Source organism: Galeopterus variegatus, unplaced genomic scaffold (genome assembly GCF_000696425.1).
Source record: "Galeopterus variegatus unplaced genomic scaffold, G_variegatus-3.0.2 Scaffold1029, whole genome shotgun sequence".
Classification (NCBI taxonomy): Eukaryota; Metazoa; Chordata; class Mammalia; order Dermoptera; family Cynocephalidae; genus Galeopterus; species Galeopterus variegatus.
In genome coordinates, this window is record NW_007727140.1 from 265,015 (window position 1) to 288,489 (window position 23,475).

Consider the following 23,475-nt stretch of genomic DNA (forward strand, 5'->3'; position numbering starts at 1 on the left):
CCTGGAATTACAGAGACCCCCCCCCCCCCCCGGAGCTATTCTGAGTCACTGTCTTGTCAAAATAATCACAATCTTTTTTTTTCTAATTACAGTTCCTGATACAGGGAATATTTTCTGTTCTTTTTCAATACTTAATGTGTGTACCAGTGAATAACAGTTATTTTCATTGCCTTATATTATTAAAATTAGAAACTTTTATACTAGTCAAAAAAACCCCAAAACTCAAAATGAATGAATAGGTGCCTGCTTTCTCATCTTTCATCAGTAATAATGAAAATAATTTAATATAGCATGCCATATTTTACAAACGGTATTCACATGCATTCACATGTATCATTTGGTCCTCACAACCATATTGTAGTATATATGCCAGATTATTATTACCCACTTTAAAAGTGAGAAAACTGACTCAGAAATTGAGAAATTTGCTCAAGATTGGACAGTTGCAACAACGCTAAGCAGCAGTCTCAATGCTGCCATATACCAGAGTGGTCAAGACTGAGGATTGTGATCTTGGACCTCCTGGGATCTCCTAGCTCCATTACTCACTAGCTCTGTGACTTTGGCCAAGTCACCTAACATCTATGCCTTAGTGTCCCCATTGCTGAAATGGGGGTAATGGTAGGACCTGACTCCTGTAGGTGTCTCCAGGATCAAATCAGATCATTTTGGTACAGCTCTAGACTGAGCATCTGGCATACAGTTCATGGTTGACAAGGGTCAGCCAGGCCATGCTGTTGTCTTACAGGCAGCGGTAGTGGGTTATTACCCTTCACTCATTTCAGCTACCACTCCAGCTCTAAAACCTGAAGTCTACTCCAGGAGTCACCAGAGTGATCCAGACACATTCCAAAAGTCACCAAGAGCTCTGTAGGGTTAGAAAATCCAACCCCAAATTAAATACTTTGAAGAAAAACACACCAGTGACAATTTCTTTCCTGGTTCAATTTTGCCCTGATGCTAAAGACAGTCGGTGCTTATCTCCTCTTACACACCCCTTAACACTCTTAGCGTTACAGAAGTCTTAAGATTTTAGATAGGGTAGTTACATTCTTCCTCTCTAAATATTTTAGGGACTTTATTTTTTTATTTGGTAACAGTCTTTATCAAATTCATGCTGACTAGTGTCTGCTCTTGAAGATAGCATAGAAATTCCTATGCTTTATAGTGCATGCTCTTGTAAAGTCTTTGAGGAAGAAACCTCTGTGTTTTGTGTTGTGCAACCTGCCATATGATGTAACTAAGATTCTTGCTTAGAGGTAGGCAGTTGATTCCACCTTTATGTCCTCTGCTTGGCTTCTCTCACATGTGTAGAGAAGAGGAGGCAACAAGTAATCACACATACCAATCTGCTATGTGTCTAGCTACAAGAAAGATTCAAGCTGATCCCTAGGAAATGCTCAGTGTAGGACACAAAGGTTACTATTTTTAAAGAGAGGAAGGCAGCATGTTTGTCAACATTTCACAGTATGTCATAGCCAGGCAGGAGCTTTAGATCTGAAAATAGAAATCCTAGTCCCATTACCTCATTTCTGTCCACTGAGGTCCCTGACTTCAACAAGAATCAAATTCACTTCATGAAACAAATCAGCACTGATCATTCTTTATCTAGCATCACACTTTCTCACATATCCTGTATGCCCCACTGAGGTGCCAGATGTTGCATATATACACTGGAATTTAATATATTTTAATGCTCTGTCCTCCAGACTCTTTTAGCATACATAATGCTCATACTTAGAGCTCAGACACTGCCAACAACTACTTGAACTGTCTTCCACACTGGCTGTTGTGAATGTTGTCCCTTGAAGAGCCTCATCCCAGAATATTAAGCAAAACATGTAGGCTCTAAAACTGTATATGCAGAATGATCCCTATGTTGTAGAAATGTTTATGTTTATGAATGTGTATGTGCAGATTAAGACAACTTGAAGGAAACACTGTGATGTCATTGATCATGGGGCAGGGAGGCGGTAGGATTGAGGTGCTTTGAATTGTCTGTATGTTTCTGCACCTTCCAAATTTTCTAATGTACAGTTTCTTTGTTAACATTATCAAGAAATTTAATCTTCTTGATATTTATAGAAATATTTATTTTAGAACCTGATGACTAGAACATCTATAAAACCAGTGTGCTTTGAAATGAATTCACGTGTGAGTGCCTTAGATTCAGTGTGCCTTAAATCCTGAGTCATCCCCATCTAAGGCGAAGAACACTCAACCCTATGGCCCTATGGACGGTTGGGGGACAAGTCAATTAAGTTGTATCTGTCAGTTCAGGATGTTTAAAGGTGTGAGAGTATTCTTGCCCTTCTACTCTCCCCTATTCTGTGGTTACTTGATTTTAGATCCTTTCACAGAAACACTTACAGTCTCTAGGAGACTGAAAAGCCCATGACTTCCTTCATCTGACATGTAACCAAAACTCTGAACAGAGATTCACAGTTGGTATAGACAAGTTTTGGTTTAATATATATGTTAATAAGTATTCCAGGAATGCTTTCTGCATTGTTATGGTCTTCAATCTCTAAAATGCAATAACTGCCCACCTGACACCTACTCAAACGGCATGAGGAATATAGGACTCATTTGGAACCTAAAACTACCTCAATATTGGAATATTAATTATAGGCCTTACCATAGAGTGGTTGAGCACTTTTGAATGTTTAGAAGCATGTTCACATGTGTTATTTCATGCTTCCTTCCAAACAACTTGTGGACTAGAACAGGGATTATGATTATTCCATGTTACAGTGAGGAAATGCCACAAAGAGGCTTGCCTGAGACCACAGTGAGTTTGTCGTAGAACCAGGACTAGAAATAAAAACCTTCTATCCCATAGCTTTATCAAAGGCCCACAATGCCAAATGTCTCTTTCCAAGATCTCCCCAAGGATACATGGACTCTACAGAATAATCATGATGATAATAATATCAAATACTTATATTATGCTTGTTGTATACACTTCATATACATTAACTCAGTTCTCACAATTTAAGAGATAAGTACTATCACAAGGATACTTCAAAATGTTCGTGAAAAGATTAATATTATCTTTCAAGTCTATTTTTCTGCAAACTTTTTGAATTACCTTCATATTATCTCAGTAGACCTTAGTTGAGGGAATGGAGGCTTCATGCTTTTAAGTAGCTTACCCAAGGTCACAGAGCTAGTAGGTGGAGTAGCCAGGATTTAAACCACACAGAGCCACAGATCATGCTCTTGACCACCTGATGATGCAGAAAGTCCTCTCTGCTTCCCACCTGTTTATGCCTAGAGTGACCCAGGCAAAGATGAAAGTTCTTCTAAGAGTCCTAGTATTCCTTCCCTCTAAACTTACAGAGTTTGAAGTGTGTGTCTTAAATGCCTTAAGCAATAAAGAATACTGTTCAATCTTTTTGTGGCAAGAACAAGGGAGGGTAGAAAGCAGTAATAAAACTGAAATATTTTTGCTCAATAGTCAGACAAGTTTGGAAAGTTCTAGGATTTTATATCTGCTCCTGGTTCCTGCAAGGATCTTTTCTTTTATATCTTGCCTGGCTGCTAAGGGGTAGGGATTGCAAACAACAGAAGCCAACTTTACTAACTTTAAGCAAAAGGAATTTATCCTAAGGATATAGTAGTTTACGTAATTAAAAGAGAAGCTGAATAATCAGGCTTTAGGAAGTTGGTGTATCGGCTTTTACTGTGTTACAAACCATTCTATAATAGAGTGGCTCAAAAAACACAACCATTTGTTTAGCTCATGATTCTGCAAATCAGCAATCTGGGCAGGGCTTGAGCATCCCAGTCTGTGCTAGGCTTAGTTGATCTCCTCAGGGACTCACTCATGGGTCTGCAGTCAGTTGCCTGGTTGGCTACTCCGTCTTGATTCTTCTCTATATGGTCACTCATCCCCTGGAAGTCTCACTCACATCATGCTGAATTCCAAGTACAGCAAAAGAGGGCAAGTCAAAAGCACAAGCACTTTTCAAGTCTCCGCCTATGATCTGTGGAGTATACATAAAGTAAATGTATTTCACAAGGCCTGGTTTTCCAAAGCCTTGCAGTTTCAGGTTTAGCCTAACTTCTTAAAAGTACATATAAAATGTTGACCTTGCAAAAGACAGGAAATTTTCCCTAGGCTAGTCTCTGTTGTAAGATAAAGAATTGTAGCACAGCAAGGTTGCTGGCTTAGAGGGACAGACAGATTACTGATTGATATGTAAAAGTACTGGGAAATTTCTGTAGGGAGAGAGAATGTTTGCTAAAATCAAGCTTTTGTTGGTGGATTGACATAACCTCTTGCAAACTGCATTATGGAATTTCACCTTGCTTGTTTTACTGAATGTTACCAGCCTATATTGTTAAACTATAACCCCACCTATGTTCTCTTCCTGTAACTTCCTGGTCTGGAGAATAAATGCGGGAAGAGGACCCCAATTCGTGGTTAATTTCCCAAATGGAAGGAATGCTGCTCTCTTGAGGGTTCCAGGAGATTAACCCCTTTGGGGCTTCTCACTGCTCAGAAGAGATGGGCTTTGAGTAATCCTTTGTGGCTCCGTCACCCAGGGGAAGAGGGGTGACAAATCTGTGGGAGGCAAAGCAACAATGATCTAAATATTTGATTTTGAATTTTGACTAAAGCAAATCACACAGGCAAGCTCAGAGTCAGTGTGGGAAGGGAGTGCCCAAGAACATGGATAGAGAAGGGAAGAATCTGGCCATGTATGCTATCACCCACAGATGGTCAGGAACCTTGGCAGTTTTAAGGCTCCAGTCAGCAAGAATTAATTTGCAGGCTCTTTAGGTGTCTCCGTCTGAATGACTTAGTCCCTACCGTTTTCCCACTTTGAGTCAGTCTATTCAAGATTTCCAAAGAGAATCTGACTTTGCTTGAGTCAAATGCATCATGGATGGGGCACCTTGATTGACATCTGTGAAGCTTTGGATAAGAGGGGAAAAGTCCCCAAAGTGACAATTGTGAAGTTGCTACCCAAAGTAGAGGGGAGGGATGCAGAGCAGGCAATACAGTATTCCTTCTCTCTATACTGATCACTATATTGACTTTGTCCTTCCTTTCTGAACCATGTGGGTTGACTTCTCCTATAAGACTTTACTAAAAGCAAAAGTTAACAGTCTGAGCCTGTTACTTGAAAAACAGAAAATTTTAAACATTTAACCCAAAAGACACTTGCTGTTAGCTAGTGATGACCCTGGAGCAGGTCAAGATCTTACAGACATCCCCTGTTCTTGTCATTGCCATGTAGTACACAGCCAAGTACACAGCCAAGAAAGGGACATGAAAAGACTGGTGTGCTAATGTTAAGTCACGTGATCCTCGGCCCTGGCAGTGACTCCAACAGTTGTTTAAATCAGTTTCATAATTTCTGTAGAATTAGAAGGCTGGTTTTAAAGCTTTCTAGACAGGAGGAAGAGGCAGTGGTGAAGTCAACGTTTAGCTGGAGTCTAGGTGACAGGGAAAGACTGAGAGAGGCTGTAAACCTTGCCACCATGGAGCTGGGGCATTTAAGATTTGATTATTGCCCCATTAATAGAAGGGTTTAAAGGAATAGTGGATCTTTTTTTTTTTTTTTTGTCTTTTTGTCTTTTTTCCGTGTCTGGCAACGGATCGCAACCCTCAGTGTCGCCCCCGCACCGGACCGGGGACCGGCAATGGGATTGCAACCCTCAGTGCTGCTCCCGCACCTTGCTCAGCCAGTGAGTGGGAACCGGTCTGTATGTGGGATCCAAACCCTCGGGCGGGAGCGCCACCGCGCTTCCCAAGCAGCGCACTATCCAGTGCGCCACCGGGCCAGCCCTAGTGGATCCTTTTTATTTGCCAAAATATCTTTACTTTTAGACGGACAAGCAATTTTTCTGGTTACAATAGCCTGCTGTTACAAAGCACAGTGAGGAAGTGATATCTTCGTGAGTTTGTGTTTGCCCACAGATTACCTCATGAGGTCTTCTGAGAAATTTGAGAATGTTAGGAGTGCAACCTGCTAGAATCAATCTATTGCCATGCTAGAAATTAGTTGTTTTCCTATTTTTCTAAGAGATCATCTTAATTCGATATGTTTACAGTTTTATAAATTGCATCTACCTTCAATCTGTAAGAATGTCTTCTTTGATCTGACCAAATGTACCATCAGGTTTCAGACTTTTCTAACCCCACTTTAGAGTGTACTGATTCACCCTAGTCCTTCATTAAAGTCCAGGAACTTGACTGTTCCCATCTCTTCAGAAGTCCATAGGTTCCTTAGAGCTTACAGGTGTCCTAGGTGGTTGCTGGGGTGTATCCCCATGTGGTGACCAGGTGACCCATGAGTGAAGTTGTGGAGGCACACACAAGGGAGTCTTCCATGGCACTGAAGCAGGCAGTCCTAATGAGCCACCTGTCCTGGTCATAGTTAGAGCATAGGTACTGTAGTCCTGCCATTGCTTCTGGGGACTTGCCAGTACTTCCTCCAGGAAGCGCTTTTCCTGTGTCCCAGCCCTGGCACTTCCTGGACATAAGTACTATGCTCAAAGCAATTAGGATGGAGACCCCTTTTTTTCCTTGCTCCTACCCTGTGTTCTCCCTTCAGGTAACGTTTGGACACTACTCCTCTTTTAAGCTTCTGAGGCAAAGGAACCTTTCCATTTCTTTCCATCCCATAGAAGGGTTTGGTAGTCCATCAAGCCACTTCACAACTCATCTAAAAGGCTCAGAACCTAGCAACTCCTCTTTGTTTACTCCTCTTTGGTGGGCTCATAAGTAGTTGAGAATGGGAGGGAAGCAGGGATACTTTTTGCAATGGCAATAAAATAAATAAATAAACACAGGTTAGGTTCTCAACAGGTCTCATCACTAGTTACTTCTTTTCAAGATACTCTGATATATAAAACGTTAAGAAATTAATTTGTGAAGCAGAATGCTGATTTTTCAGTGTACTGTAAATGTCAGAATCTGTCCCTGCCCCCTGGCTAGGACATCTACTGGAGTCAGCCCTGTTATACAATAGCAAGGCGTTATAGTGGACTCTGACCACTGTGAGTCAGAGAATGGAACCCTCATCTAAGACATCAGGAAAAACTGACATCAGAAAGGCACATTAAGTCAGGGAATCAGTAAGCCAGTTAATCAAAGTTTGGTTGTTAGAGGAAGAGGCCAAAAGTAGGCATCCAAAGGTTGAATACTGGGGAAGTAGGCTGCTGCGGATTGATTGAATTGTGTCTCCCAAAGTTCATATATTAGACGCTTAACCCCCATTGTAACTGTTGAAGGTGGGAAATCCTATTATGATAATTGAAAGTTGGGGCCTTGAAGAGGTGATTAGATTGTAGGAACATGCCATAGTGAATGGATTAATGATGGTGGTCAGGGGTGTGGTCCTGAGGGCTGTAAAAGGAGAGCACGTGCGAGTTTCTTTCTGCTCTGCCATTTCTTCCACATGAGACCCCTGGGTCACTAACACCACCACCAAGACCCTCACCAGATGTGTTCCCTCGACTTTGGACTTCCCAGCCTCAGAAACTGTAAGCAATAAATTTCATTTTCCTACAAATTACCCAGTTCTGTATATTTCGTTATAAGCAACAGAAACAGACTAATACATAGGTGTTGGGAAAACAGGCAAAAATTTAAAAGATTGATTCTTGGTCACCGCTTGAGGATACACCTCAGCAACATGCAAGAAACTGGGGATATTCCTGGACCATTCAACAAACTAGCTTTTCTGAGTAAAAAAAAAAAAAAAACATGATGAAATGTGTTGAATCATCCCGTCTTGATAAGCAGTGAGGGAGTTGGCAGGGCAAGCCGGAACAGTCACTTGAAAAAGGTGCTCAGTACTGTTTCATAGTCTCCCTAGTAAATAAAAACTGGAATGTAGTGTCGTATGTTCTTGATAGAGATTCTGTTGAGTAGTGGTAAGTGGAAGTTTGGTGAATTGGCTTATTTGCTTTGGGAATATCTCTGACCAAGTAACTTTATCAGTATCAAAGCTTCCTCTCTCCTGGACAGCACTGAAGACAGATAAATAGACTCATCCTCTGGCTGTCCTTTTTTATCATAGTATATTGTGACGACTGAGTAGGTCCTGGCATATTTTATGCAAATTAGAAGCTCCCTTGTCAGATGACTGTCTCCCTTCTCTCACCCATACGCATTTATACATTAGGGGTGACATCGCCTGGCCTTTTGCCCAAAGACTTCTCTGTATAAATGGATGTTGGCCTTTGTTTAATTTCTTTTCCACTTTGACCAATGCTCCTATAAAGTTAGGTCAAGATAACTCTTGCCAGTCTCAAAGGTAATGGGAAAATTAACCAAATTTTATCTTAATAAACAAGTATTAAGGAAATACCAGAGTTAATGAAAATTAAAAGCAGGAATTGACTTCTAATCTCACCTTTGTTAGTTTACTTAAAATTACTGAGTCTCAGTCTTCTCAGGGCAAGTTTTGCTACTTCTAAAATCTCTTCAGGCCCTAAGTTTTGTGTGTGTGTGTGTGTGTGTGTGTGTGTGTATGTGTGTGTGTTTGTTTTTTATTGAAACATAATTGATTATACATATTTGTGGTTTACAGAGTTGAATATCAGTACCTACATACAACATGTGATGATCAAATCAGGATAATCAGTATATTCATCATTACAGAACGTAATCATTCTTTTTTTTTTTTTTTTAAAAAAGATGACCGGTAAGGGGATCTTAACCCTTGGCTTGGTGTTGTCAACACCACGCTCACCCAGTGAGCAAACCGGCCATCCCTATATAGGATCCGAACCCGTGGCCTTGGTGTTATCAGCACCGCACTCTACCGAGTGAGCCACGGGCCGGCCCCAGAACTAATCATTCTTTTTGACCCTTAACCAACTTCTCACTAGCCCCCTCCCTCCTCCCCCAAGCCCTAAAATTCTGTGTTCCTCTTTTCACTTTACAGATTACGCCATAAATATTTAAGTGCCTACTGTGTGTGTGGGGCTGGTTATACAGTTTTAAGTATATGCTCTTATATAACAGTGACTGCTATTTCATGTTGAGAAACCTGCAATAATTGAAGAATATTTGTTCTAGCCACTCCTAATAAATTCCAGTGAACATCTCTCAATATGTTTTTGCATTTGTCATTGCATTAACAAATTAAGTTAACAAACAGGGAAAAGAAGATGGCAGAGTATCTGCTATGTTCAAAATATAGAAACTGTTAAATCTCTCTCCTAGTTCTTTTTTTTTCTGGTTTTGGTGGCTTAGATTTTGTAATCACTTTATTTAATATTTTGGTAACTTAAAATAGATTGTGGTCTATAATAGATTAAAAGAATGCACCATTTCTCTTTAGTTTGCATCAGTAAATACACTAGGAATCTCTTAGGCACTAAAAATTTTCCCTGTGATATAGACTGAGAACCTAATCTTTATACATTGCTTTTGTTTGGCAGCAGCCCAACTCATAATAAAAGCAATTTGGAGTTCACAAGTGAAAGAGATAATAATTAAAGTAATACTGGATTTTTGGTTTTGGTTTTATTTTAATGTCAGTAAATTGGAATTGTGGATAGTAGTTAACTTTGTATTCAAGATAATTAGTTTTTGCCTATTTCTTACTGGAGAAATTTGCCAGCCTTTTTTCCCCTTTGTTGTTTCTAGTACCAGCTGCACAGTCATAACTATATCAGGAAAAATCTAACTGCTGTTTTGCTTTCTCAACACAGATTATACCTAAACTGTTTGTTTCCTTTCTCTAAGGTTTATTAGTACTAGTAATAAAGATATGTTTTCAACTTTTATTTATTTATTTTGTGAGCAGTACAGCATTTTTTAAAAAAGAAAATACAGATTTAAGATTTTTAAAATCGCCTGTTACTCCACAAGATGTGCTTTCACATCAAAACATTATGAAGTATATTCCAAATCTTTCTAATACATATATATTTTGTATAATGAAAAATGTCATTCTAGTTATAGTAGTAAGAGCAGCCTACATCTACTGAACACTTATTATTCACTTATTATTTGCTTGCCAGGTAGGATTTAATATTTTCCTAATTTCCTAGATGGGAAAACTGAAACACAGAAAAATTAAAAACTTGCCCCCCAAAGTCACATAGCTAATAAACTGCAGATACGGAAGATTTAATATTTTCCTAATTTCCTAGATGGGAAAACTGAGACACAGAAAAATTAAAAACTTGCCCCCCAAAGTCACATAGCTAATAAACTGCAGATACGGAATTGAAACCCACACAATCTGACTTCAGATTATAGATTCTTGTTATTCACAGACCAATATATTATGGTCAACTTCCATGCAAGTAAACACACATCAAGAGCATCCTCTTGGTCGCCACCTGAGATTCCGTTTCAAAGGTGTAACATTATATAACTAGTTTCCCATTGGTAGGCATTTAGGTTGTTTCCAATTTTTCTATGATACAAACATTGCTATGATAAACATCCACTACATACGTTGTTGTATGCTTGTCTTATTTCCTTAAAATAAACTCCTACAAGTAGTATTCTTGGATCAGGTTGTTTTGTTGTTGTTGTTGTTGTTGTAGTTTTTGAGACTTAAAGACAAATTTTCAAATTTGCCCTTCAGAAAAAATTTATATCACTCTCAAGAGAAAGTAAATTTCCCCACCTATCACCAATAGTGGTTAGTATTTATTAATTTGTCTGTCTGATTTTCATTGTTTTATTAAACTCTTTTTTCCAAATAGTTATTAGACATTTATATTTCTTCATTAGTCAATTATTTGTTCTTATCCTATTTATTTGTAAAGGAATATTCATTTTTATTGAAAGTACGCTCTCATTATATATTAAGGATATTAACTTTTTGTCATCTATAATGCAAATATTTCCCTCCAGAAGTTTTATTTTATTTTATTTTTGAGTGTAAAAGTCCAAAGAACATCCTTCAATAACAAGGGGCTCACAGGTGAAATCACTGACTAGTCTGTGGTGAGAACCAAGAGGTCACTTTGTGTTGACTCCAGGGCTGACCCTGAATTCCCCATATTCTTGCTTTCTGTTTAGTGTGTGCCTCAGTTTCCCCACTTGCAGCATGGATCAGGAGGGGAAGGTGGTGATTACCTACCTCACAGATTTGTTGTGGGGATTAATGTGCTACCTCCAGTGAAGAGCAGAGAATGCAGCAGGGCCAGGCCTGAGCTCAGAGCTGCTGCACAGGTCTTTGGATTTGTTTTTATGAGTAAATAAAATTGGATGATGAACAAAAAGTAAATAAAATAAAATAAAAAATAAAATAAAAGGGGCTTAGAAGATGCCTTTCAGTTACGTGAGAAATGAAGCAGAATTAAGAGCTCAAAACAGGAAAGTCAGTATTAATAAGGGATAATTTTTAAAAGTGGTGTTTGGCAGTCCTTAGATTCACTTCAGAGAAATGCTTTATTTTCATGTGAACTATGGACCGCTTCTGCTTTTCATCTGTACAAGTGTCTTACATTACTAAAATATTTTTTGTTTATTAATGATTTTGAGAAAAACAAATTCTCGATTTTGGAAATTGGACCTATGCCCCACTATTGTCCCAAAGTATAGATTATGGGACATGAAACTGCCAAAGGAGAGAAAATTTTTGTAACAAAGTCTTTTGATTTTTTTTAATGGCTGTCAAAGGGAAAATAGATCTCTAGAAATTAATTCAAAACACTTTCCTCCAAATCTAAAGATAATTTATTTAAATTATATTATGAGTCTGATGCTTTGAAACTGTCCAGGACTTGGTGCAATTTTAAATAACTTGGTTTGAAAAGGAATTTATTGTAAGAAAATGATCTTCAGTAGAGACAAAGGCCTTTTTCCCCCTCCTTTTTTTGGCTTAGGAGAAGAAGGTGAAAATGCTGTTTTGGGGACAAGATTGCCAACAGAAAGGAATCCTCTGGCAGCAAGTATAAACAGCTTTGGCAGAAAGCCACCCTCCAAAGGAAAAGGACTTCAGTTCGTTTTAAACGAGAGAATGGTGATAAACTCCAGGGCGAAAAGGATATCCCTGATACAAGGAGTGGTCTAATAAGGGATTATTTGGGTGGAAACACTGTATTACAAAAGCTCCATAGAGCTGCCACATTAGAAATTGATAAGTTTTGAGATACACCCCCTTCCTAGTTCTCTAGGGAAGACCAGTCACTATTCCAAAGAAGTGCTTATATTTTACTCAGGGTCACAGTTTTCCTTTTAGCTTTTGTTGTGCACCACTCCCAAATATTAGTAATAGTAATAATAATAAATAAGTAAAATACAGACACTACAAACCTTGGTTGTTTGTTGTTTTCTGACCCTTTCCCTTTCTTTTCTTTCTTTCTTTTTTTTTTTAGTTTTGGTGTCTGGCCGGTAAGGGCATTCAAACCCTTGATCTTGATGTTATCAGCACCATGCTTTAACCAAGTGACCTAACCAGCCAGCCCCTCTTTATTTTCTAGAAAATTAATCACTCACCCATCTACAAAAGTAGATTTATGATTAATTTAAAGGAGATTCTCATCTTTAATTTTAAAATGCTTTGAAATCCTTTTGTGGTACTATGTATATAGAAAATACTTTTCGCTCATTATATTTCTGGGGTGGGTGTGGACATGTGTGCATGCATACTCACGTGTTTAGCCGACATTTTCAAACTGATGTTTTCAGTTGAGGGGATTGCTATGTGTTAAATAATTTACTTGGAAAGATGGATGCGAAGCCAGTCATCAAATCCATGTGTAATTACATATGCAATTATGCGTGGCATTGCTGATTTTGTATGGTTGGATGTGACAATCATGAAAGTTTAGTGAGGCAGTCAGAAAACTCAACCATTTGAGTATCTATTTCTCTTTGGTTCCAAATGACTGGTAGTTGATACCATGGGTGGGATGGTGACAGAGATCCCCATACACAATCCTCCAGAAACATATAGAAAGAAAAGCTACTCCAATGCAAAGTTTCTTTTCTCACTCATTCAATCAACAAACCTGTACTGAGTATCTACTACATACCAGACATTTGTTGTCTGTGCTGTTCCTTCGTCAGAATCCATTCCTGCTTGCTAAAGGTCTCATTTTCCCATCCCTTCCTACAGCCCCAGCAGACATACAGGATCCTTACGCTACTGAAAAGGTATAGATCTTTGCCTCATCAAAACTCAGCTCCTGTATCTCCTTTGAAAGCCTGCTAGGGTGGAGTTTTATTTGTAATAACCTTTACATCCTAAAATAAACTCGAAGATGGCAAAGTATTTTAGAGAAAAAAAGAAGAGATTATATCATGAGCATTTTCTTATGTTACTGAATACTTGTAAACATTTTTATTGCTGGTTATTCCATCGTGTGCTTCAATTTCTTAACATCCACCCAATTGTTGGATGTTTAAAATCTTTCCCTATTATAAATATAACAACATGGACATCTCTGTTCTTCAAACTTGGTTTGGAAATAAATTGTGATTTATTTCTTTAGGGTGGAACTACTAAGTCATTGTTTATGAACATTTGTAAGACGTTAATATAAACCGCCTTAATATAAATTGCCACACCTCTTTTCACAGCATTTGTAGCAATTTACAGTCTCATTAAGGGTTTATTTAATGTTCTTATCATGGCATCCTCACCCTCACTGAGTACTAAAAACTTTAAAAATATTCACTGATTTTTTTTTGTTGTTTAATTTGCATTTTTATAACTGCTAGTGAGATTGGATATTTTTCACATGCTTATTAGACATTTTTAATTTCTCTTTCATGAGTTTTCTGTTTATGTCCTTTGCCCATATTTCTATTGGAGTTTTTGTATTTTTCTTGTTCACTTATATGAATTTTTAAGGATGTTAACATTTTGTCTTTAATATCAGTTGATCATATTTGAGCTAAAATCCCTCCAAGTATGTTATTCTACAGAAGATAACTTATTTTTTCAATGAGATCAGCTTATATCATTTTATTTAGAAGGTGGTTTTCAATGTTTAAAAATTAAAAATACATACCCTGGAGCTAAGTGCAGAAAACACCTAGTCTGTAAAATGAAGAAAGAGTATACAGAATTAAATTGCAAGGGACCTTGGTCCTACCAGGCAGTGCTTTGTATTGATATAGCCATTATATTCTTACTGAATCTAATGAGACAGCCCCTTTGGTGTGCTCATTACAAAATTATGAGATTTGTGCCCAGATTAAGCACTTGAGACAGGTAATGAGCTGCTTTGGGATTTACTGGCTTCCACATAAAATTCTAATAATCCCTCATTCCCATCCCTCAGTTCCCCATACCTCTAGAGGCCCTGAATGGCAGCCCCTCATATGTGCTTCTTTTCCTTTTAGATAATTCTTCCTCGCCCCAGGATGATGAAGAGGTAGAGATGGAGGCCATCAGCTGGCAGGCCAGCAGTCCTGCCATGAATGGGCACCCTGCCCCTGCAGTGACCTCTGCTCGTTTCCCCAGCTGGGTCACTTTTGATGACAATGAAGTCAGTGGCCCTTTGCCACCAATCACTTCTCCTCTGAAGCCAAATATACCACCTATTGCATCTGTGACACCAGAGGCACCTTATAACTCAACTGGGTCATTTAAGAAGAGGGACCGTCCCAGAAGCACTTTGATGAACTTCTCCAAAGTTCAGAAGCTGGACATTTCCTCCTTAAACCGTCCACCTTCAGTAACCGAGGCTCCACCTTGGAGGGCAACCAATCCTTTCCTGAATGAGACTCTACAAGATGTACAGCCCTCCCCTATCAACCCTTTCAGTGCTTTCTTTGAGGAGCAAGAGAGGCGTTCCCAAAACAGTTCCATTTCCAGCACCACAGGCAAAAGCCAAAGAGATTCCCTCATTGTCATTTACCAGGATGCCATCAGTTTTGATGATTCAAGCAAAAACCGGTCACACTCTGATGCTGTTGAAAAACTCAAACAACTCCAAATTGATGATCCTGATCACTTTGGCAGTGCCATACTACCCGATGATGACCCAATAGCCTGGATGGAACTAGATGCTCACCTGCCTGAGTCAGCACTGTCCCAGCCCAGGGATGGGTGGCCAATGATGCTGAGGATCCCAGAGAAGAAAAACATCATGTCCTCTAGGCACTGGGGACCAATCTACATCAAACTGACAGACAGTGGTTACCTGCAGCTGTATTATGAGCAGGGCCTAGAAAAACCATTCCGTGAGTTCAAGCTGGAAATCTGCCATGAGATTTCAGAACCCCGACTCCAAAACTACGATGAGAATGGCAGGATCCACAGCTTGCGGATAGACCGTGTCACCTACAAGGAGAAGAAGAAATACCAGCCCAAACTTGCTGTGACCCACACAGCAGAGAGGGAACAAGTGATTAAGCTGGGCACCACCAATTATGATGATTTCCTCAGCTTCATCCGTGCAGTTCAAGACCATCTCATGTATCTGCCAGTGTCATCAATGGACTTGAGCACAGTTGGCTTGAACTACCTTGAAGAGGAGATTACGGTGGATGTCAGAGATGAATTCTCTGGCATTGTGAGCAAAGGAGACAACCAAATTCTCCAGCACCATGTCTTGACACGGATCCACATCCTGAGTTTCCTCTCTGGGCTAGCAGAGTGCCGCTTGGGCCTCAATGATGTCCTCGTCAAAGGGAACGAAGTAGTTTCACGGCAGGACATTATGCCCACCACCACCACAAAGTGGATCAAGCTCCACGAGTGCCATTTTCATGGGTGTGTGGATGAGGATGTATTCAGCAGCTCCCGGGTTATTCTGTTCAACCCTTTGGATGCATGCCGGTTTGAGCTGATGCGGTTCAGGACAGTGTTTGCTGAGAAGACCTTGCCTTTCACGCTCAGGACAGCAGCAAGCATCAACGGAGCCGAGGTGGAGGTGCAGAGCTGGCTGAGGATGTCAACAGGCTTCTCCTCTAACCGTGACCCCCTCACTCAGGTTCCCTGTGAGAATGTGATGGTCCGTTACCCTGTGCCCAGTGAGTGGGTGAAAAACTTCCGCAGGGAAAGTGTCCTGGGGGAAAAGTCTTTGAAAGCCAAAGTGAACCGGGGGGCAAGCTTTGGGTCAACTAGTGTCTCTGGCTCTGAGCCTGTCATGAGAGTAACTCTGGGAACTGCCAAGTATGAGCATGCCTTCAACTCCATCGTGTGGAGGATAAACCGACTGCCCGACAAAAACTCAGGTAGGCAGTGGTTTCTTTTCTGCGAAAGCAACCACATGGTTGTGAAAGAGCTGGGATCAAAGTTCCATATCCCATTCCTATATAAAGTGCTTGTTTTTGTTATGTGGGGGGGAATGATGATAGAGGGAGAGGGGACCAAAAAGTAAAATATTTGAGCAAAGTAAGTAATGAACATAGTTCACTCCATTTTTTCACCCCCTTATCACACATCTTCCATAAAACTGTGTATTATTATTCTTAGCTGAGCTGCTAAGCAGTTTACCAGGGCAGCTTCTGAATATTTATTCTTTTGGGACTCATTAAAGTATAACTGTGGTGCTGCAAGTGGTCCATTTCCAGATCCTAGAAGGCTTCTGGGTTCTGAAGAGGTATCATTGTAACTGTGCCCTGGATGTGGGTATAAGGGTCGGTTTATGGCCAATCATATGTGCAGTACACGTGAGAAGTTAGATTTATGACTCCAACCCCTCTGTGCAAAGCATTTCAGTCATAACATCTTAAGCTCAGGGTTTGGTTCTAAAACCTGGGGATGGGAAAGAAATGGCCTCCAATCAGACTGAAGATCCAGCCAGGACACAGAGGTCCAACAGGGCAATATCAGACAAAAAGTAAAGGAAGGAATGTTTGATTTAAACAAACAGAAAAAGTGTACCAGCCGTAGCTGGCCTGCTCACAGCTATCAGGGATGCTTTTGTGTGTGAGTGAGCCCAGAAGGCAATTACTTTCCTCTTGGGTCTAGTGAGATTTAATGAAACAACAAAACAAGGGAGTGATCAAACCCGCTCTAATAGCCTTATTTCTTAGAGTGAGTCTGGGTGACCCCAAAGGCAGGCAACAAACCCATGATCCTGTGAGCCGTTAACCCACTTCTTTTCTTGTTCATAATACGTTACGCCCATCTGTTAACAACAGTGCACATGCTAACTGAGCAAAAAGAATAAGGCCTGAAAAAACTCCTGATTGAAATGTCTTTCTCATGCGGCTGTCCTTTTCTCTATTCTCACTATTTAGTCCTAACAGTGTGTTCAGAGTCTTCCTCGCCCGCCCTGCATCTGAAGTGGCTATGTTATCATATCCTAAATGTAATAAGATGTGATAGCAAGAGGCAGTATAATCTGGTCAACTCCCCAGGGAGTCCTGGGAGTGGCACACAGCAGGGCGTTCTGTGTCAGACACTGGGTATAGTGGTGCAAACTGAAGAGACAATCGGACCTCTGTGCAGGAGGCTGGATTTGCTACCCCCTATTTCTAAACTGACAGAATTTTAAAAAGAGTCTTCCTCTCTGTGCTCGTTTATTCCTTTCCCCTGAAATCAGCACTGTGTTCCCCTGTGATTTCTACCTCAGCCATGGGGCCCATCTGCCTTGACAGAGGAAAGGAAAAACCCTGAATTCTCCTCTGGCCCAGAAGCCCTCGGGAAGGGAAAACTGTGGAATTCCTGGATTTTCAGGTTAGGAAGGATCTTGGGGATTACTTAGCCAAACCTCTTCAATCTACAGATAAGAAAATTAAGGCCCAGGAAGTGATGTGACTCATCTGAAGTCACACAGCCACATCCAGGGGTCTTTTCTCAACACCACAGCTGCCTCTTAGTAGATGAAACCAAATAGACACAAACTTGAAATAATTTCCACTATGAGAACAGAGATTTGCAGTTTTCCCAGTATATACAAACATATCTTGTTTGTTTCAAAGTGATTTCTCTCAAATATTTAAAAGTACAGTATGAGCAACAAAGACTGGTTACCTTAAGCAAAAACAAAAACAAATTAAAAAAAGGAAAGAAAGAAATTGTTGGATGGCTGTGGGTAGCAGAGAGCTGAAGGAATGTTGAACAAGCAGACTTGGGAAAGGACAGCACCAGAGGACAAATCATCACAAAGCGTCTTCTATCCTTGTGCCACTTGGCCCAAGAGTCAAGGGGAGGGCAGTGCATTTTGACTGACATGACCACTGAGATGACATGCAGCACTAGGGAAGATTATTTCTCAAAGGGAGAGAGAGAAAAACACTGCTACCCAAAGAAAGGAAGAATGGACATGGGTCAGGGAAAAAAATAATAGGTCTACAGCAAATGCTTTCTTTAATGCTTCCCAGCAGAAAGTGATCAGGAGGCTCAAGGCCAAGTAAATGCTGCTTATATATTACCTATATATTTCCAGATTACTGGAACCTCATTTGTGGAAGATTGTTAAAATACGGGACAGCATAAGAGTATTTAGGGATGTTTCTTACTTAAACCCCTACCCGCCATTACTGCTTTTGCTTATCATGATCATATATTTTTAGTAGTAGAACCCTGAAAAGAAGCTTTTTGTGCTGCTTCTGGCCAATGGTATATTTCCGTACCAGTTCAAGAAACTGATAATACCCTTTTCTGGAAACTTGAAATATACAGGATCTGAATTCCAGCCAGACTGCAAGTTTTTACTTGTTGCTGGTGTTCACTGTGCCCAGCTCCTGCCCGCCCCTCCCCCCATCTAGCCTTCCACCCCCTCCATCAGAGAATTGATAATGGTGTATTAGGAATAGCCCTTTTCTGAGTTATTTTGTCTAGAAATTCAGACAGCTTTGGGAAGGTACCTTTGACAGGTTGTCATAATCCTCATACCTATATTTACAGTGAAGGAAGCTGGGACCCTGCTGAGGTCAAAAGGCCCGGAGGGTTAGGAGGCCTGAACCTCTCCTTGCCCATTCTGGCCTGCAGTGGCCCTGCCTCCCCAGGCCCCAGGAGACAGGGTGGTCAGACCATAGGCAGTGTGGGCAAGCAGGTCACCACCCTGGCTTTGCTGGCATCCCAGATCTGCAGCCACAGCGGGCTGTTCCCAGTCCCCGCCACCAAGACATTAGGTAGCCGCCTTTGAATTCCCTCAACTTCTGCCAGCAGGGCCCAGCCCAGCCAGCATATGGGCAGCTCCCCGCTCTGAGCTCTCCAAAGACCCCTGCCACTGTAATTTCAAGGGTTTTTCTTAGTCTTAAGAGGGACTTCTGCCAGCAGGGCCCAGCCCAGCCAGCACATGGGCAGCTCCCCTCTCTGAGCTCTCCAAAGACCCCTGCCACTGTAATTTCAAGGGTTTTTCTTAGTCTTAAGAGGCACTGGGACAAGTCCTACTGCTTCCACAGATCATCCAACAGCAAATAATATATTGTCCTGCATAGGCAGCTTTCTTTGCTGGAATTCCAGTTCTCATTAGACTAGGTGAAGAGAAAACAATCCCAATATGATTATCCTTTAACGGAAAATAAAAATCTGAATTTTAATGTTAAATTTTCTCAGCTTCATCAAGGAAGATGACATAATGTGTGGGCTTATTTACTTCATTACCATGAATTAAACCAACCATATCAGCTTTCAAAGTTGCATTTTCCTAACTGTCCACTTGCACTACACACCAAACAGTTGATGGTGGGAATCTAGGAAAGAATGTTGCTTTCAGAATTTGCTGTGAATACGCTTGGTGGAGCAAGAGGAGGGAGAGTTTTATAGAAAGAAATGATTTCTCAGTATTCCAACAATGTGCAAATGAAGGTAATTAGATAAAAACCGTCATTCAAATTGCTAAGACTCTTCTATAAACTTTGTGAGATCTAATTCCATAGCACAATACTGAGAAGAATTTAGGATGTAGTTTGGAGTCGGAGTCACATTTGTGTTTTATTTCCAGCTCTACCACCTGATGGCTGTGTGACCTCAGGCGATTTACTTAGCCCTCTAAGAGAAACCTAATTTTTCTCATCTATAAAACAGGGTTATTAATCCTAGCTCGTTCAGAATGAAATTAGATAATGCTTTTAAGTGTTTAGCACAGTATCTGGCCTATAATAAATGCCCAATAAATGAGAGTTATGTAATTACATCTGTGGTACACATTTTTTTAAAAATTGAATTTATTTTCAAATAATGTAATTTTTACTTTTATATATATATATATCTTATTTAAATTCCTTTCTTAAAAAACAGTGTAAATTTTTCAATTAATTTCCCAAAGTATTATTTAGAGATAACCTTGGAAGTATGTTACATTTGTGAAACAAGAGCAAAACAAATATTTCACTCTGCAATGTTTTCCTTGGAGAGAGGGTGTGTGTATCCTCTGTCTCTGAAATTGAAAAGTCCTGCCCAGACCAATAAAGAAAATTGGAATTGTTCATTTGGGGAAAATGGGATATCTAAGGGGCTATTTCAGTTGCATAATTAAGTCAAAGCCATTTCTTGTTTATCCATCGCCAGTTGCTATATGTGGGTTCCAAAGGCTTACTCCCTTCTCTGGACCCTGTCACCCTGCAAACCGAGGTTTGGGGACCCCGAGGTTATGATTCAGCCAAAGTGGTTAAGGACATTCTGGAGTCAGTCTAATGGGTTCAGTTCTTAGCTCTGCAACTTTCTAGCTATGACCGTAGGCAGTTCACTTCGGCCTTAGTTTCCTTGTCTTGTGAATGAAGACGATATATGACCTCAAGGGATTGTTATGAAGATTAAGAGAATCTGGGTAAAATATTTAGCATAGTACTGGGCTCAGGTGCTTAACAAACCCATTTCATGCTATGTCAGATGAATGACAATGATGCTTCAATGATTATAGTCACAGAATTAAGCTCTCTTTTTCCTCAAAAATCTAATAACAATTCTCAAATGTGAAAATAAAACCCTGAGTTGGCCACCCAAGTACAGTAGAATTATCCATATATTTATAGAATTAAAGAGCAGCAAGGGACTATGCTTGGCATTGTCCAGCCCACCCTTTCCTACCGCTCCATCTGCCCGACCCCCCACCCCCAGCCCCAATCTCTCCACTTTATAGATGATGAATTGAATTGAGGCCTGGAGAGAACAAAGGACTTGGGTGCAGGATCTCTGTCATTTAGTAGGAGAGCTGGAAATCAAACCCAGGTGCTCTGTTAGGCGGGTGTTCTGTCCAGTGTACCATTTGCTGCCCTAATACATGGGTGCTGTTTATAAGGTCTTTGTCATTTACAAATATCATTTGCCCCCCAAAAAACAAGCCAAATGCATTTTTGAAAATAGGAAATGCTATTAAGAAAACTCAATTCATATTCAAAGGAAAACAGTGATTTTGCTTCAGGTGGCTGTCACTGATGTTTTTATTAGGTGCTAAGTGCTGATCCCTTTTATTCCATTCTTCCAATCTACAGCCCTTATTTCTTAGTATTTGTGCTGCATTCACATATCACCCTGACCTGAGCAGACAGAATGACCCATTTCTCAGGCCTTGGGTTCTATTTCTAGGATACCAGCCTGCTGTAATCAGATGGTGTTACACATATCAAAGGATCTGAGGCACACACAGTGTGACTGCTGCTGAGACAAAGACTCTGCTTGGTGTTGGACCCTCTAAAAGCCTGCTGCATTGGGCCAGCCCGGTGGCACACTGCTACAGGGCGGCCCTCCCGCCGAGGGTTCGGATCCCACATACAGACCAGCGGCTCACTGGCTGAGCGAGGTGCGGGCGCAACATCGAGGGTTGCGATCCCGTTGCCATCCCGGTCCGGTACGGGCGCGACACTGAGGGTTGCGATCCGTTGCCGGTCACGAAAAAAGACAAAAAGGAAAAATAAATAAATAAATAAAAGCCTGCTGCATGCCAAGCCTGCAGGCCTCCTTTGTTATTATTATTATTATTATTTTTCTTTTTTCCGTGACCGGCCGCACCATGCTCAGCCAGTGAGCAGACCGGTCATTTCTATATAGAATCCGAAGCCCCACTCTCCCGAGTGCGCCACGGGGCCAGCCCCTCCTTTGTTATTGAGGTGGCTCCTTTGGCCTCTTCTTCTACTTGCTCCCCCCAAAAAACCTGATCTCTGGTTTCATTGTCTTTTATAGCCTCTGGTCACCCACACTGTTTCTTCTGCCACCTTGAACTTGGCTCTGACCGGGAAGTGCCTTCCAGATTTGCCAATTACGTGAATGTCGAGTTCAGCATGCCCACAACTTCTGCCTCCAAAGCCACTGTACGATCCATCTCTGTGGAAGACAAGACTGATGTCAGGAAGTGGGTCAATTATTCTGCACACTACAGCTACCAGGTAGCCTCGGGAGGCATCTGGCTTTGTTTCCAAGTCCATTTGTTCACCTCACTACCCTCCCCACTCTTACTCCTTTTAGCAATGCTTACCATGGGTGCAAGGTATTCTCTTACCGCCTTAGAGGAGGTTCACTGTCCACAGCTGTGGATGAGTCTGTTGTGATTTAAATGAATAATCTCTCTTGTGGGCAAGAGGAAGGTTGGAAAAAAAGAGGCTCATTAAAGAGAATATAATTACTTTCTGTCATCATGAACAACAACAAAAAGTAATGTGGTAAAGGGATTATTATTATTATTCATTTGTAATATAATTGCAAATGTTGCAGAGTAGTGTGAACTTGGAAGCAGAGGGGAGTATCAGGAAAGTGCTAACCCAAAGCTTAAATTACAACTACAGGAGTTGATGAAGTGGATCTGAACAAAGTTAGGACACATGTAACCTGGTCAATGGGCTGTAATAGTACACAGCTCAAAAGCCATGTAATAATAATGGGATCAGGGCTGTGGAAGGAGTAATCAGAGATGAAGTTTTCTGATATAAATAGAAAGTGTTAATATCCTAAAGAATTAGAAATTCAATGGGAGAAGATTAAATGTCAAAAATTGAAAAGGAGGGTTGTTGAAGGATTTTGCAAAGTGGCTTGATAATTTTTTATTCATAATAACAATCTGAGATTTATATGGTGATTATTCCTCTAAATGTTTCCTTATTTTTGTGGTCTAAAACATTTAACTACTAAAAGGAACAAATACTCCATCTTGTGGCCAGGAAAAAAATAGCACTTCCCTCAAACATGACCCTTGTCAACTGTTGTCCTGAACTATTACCCTCTAAGTCAAGCATTGTAAGATCCAGAGTGTTGCCAAGCAGAGCAGCCTTAATTATAAAATTCCTGAGCTTGAAGAGTTCCCTGCCTGACTTGTCAAAGGCTTCAGTTGAGGTATATCACTTTCAAGGCAAGATTAATTTATTAATCCCTGTATAATTATAGATACTATATTTTTTGCAGAAAATACAGTAGAACTATAAACACTCTGATACTTATCAGTTTGGAGGCTTTTTAAAGAGATAACGTATTGGAGGAATATAAACAATCAGTTACAGACTTTGAAGAAGTATTCATTTGATAAACCTTTGACAGTTGCCTACTACATGCTTACATTATTGTATAAAACAGTGAACAAGATCCTGCCCCTTTCCTAGGGATCCTATGGTATAGTGGAGCCAGACAAGAGTAAAAGGTACAGTGCAAATAATCACAGGGGAAGCACCTAGGTCTACTTAATGAGTCAAGAATAGCATCACAG

At 40.5% G+C, this 23,475-nt stretch overlaps 1 protein-coding gene and 1 long non-coding RNA gene across 2 annotated transcripts in view; one reads left to right on the plus strand and one right to left on the minus strand.

Annotated features, from left to right (window-relative positions):
- STON2 (stonin 2) overlaps positions 1-23,475 on the plus strand; it is a 115,054-nt gene that overhangs the window by 84,379 nt on the left and 7,200 nt on the right. The window contains 2 exon segments of the mRNA XM_008574295.1: positions 14,285-16,123; positions 21,966-22,168. Coding sequence (XP_008572517.1) covers positions 14,285-16,123; positions 21,966-22,168 — 2,042 coding nt within the window.
- LOC103591781 lies at positions 21,135-22,053 on the minus strand. The gene is made up of 2 exons (XR_550611.1): positions 21,717-22,053; positions 21,135-21,484 (listed from the first exon to the last, which is right to left on the minus strand). It is a non-coding gene; the product is annotated as an uncharacterized LOC103591781 (long non-coding RNA).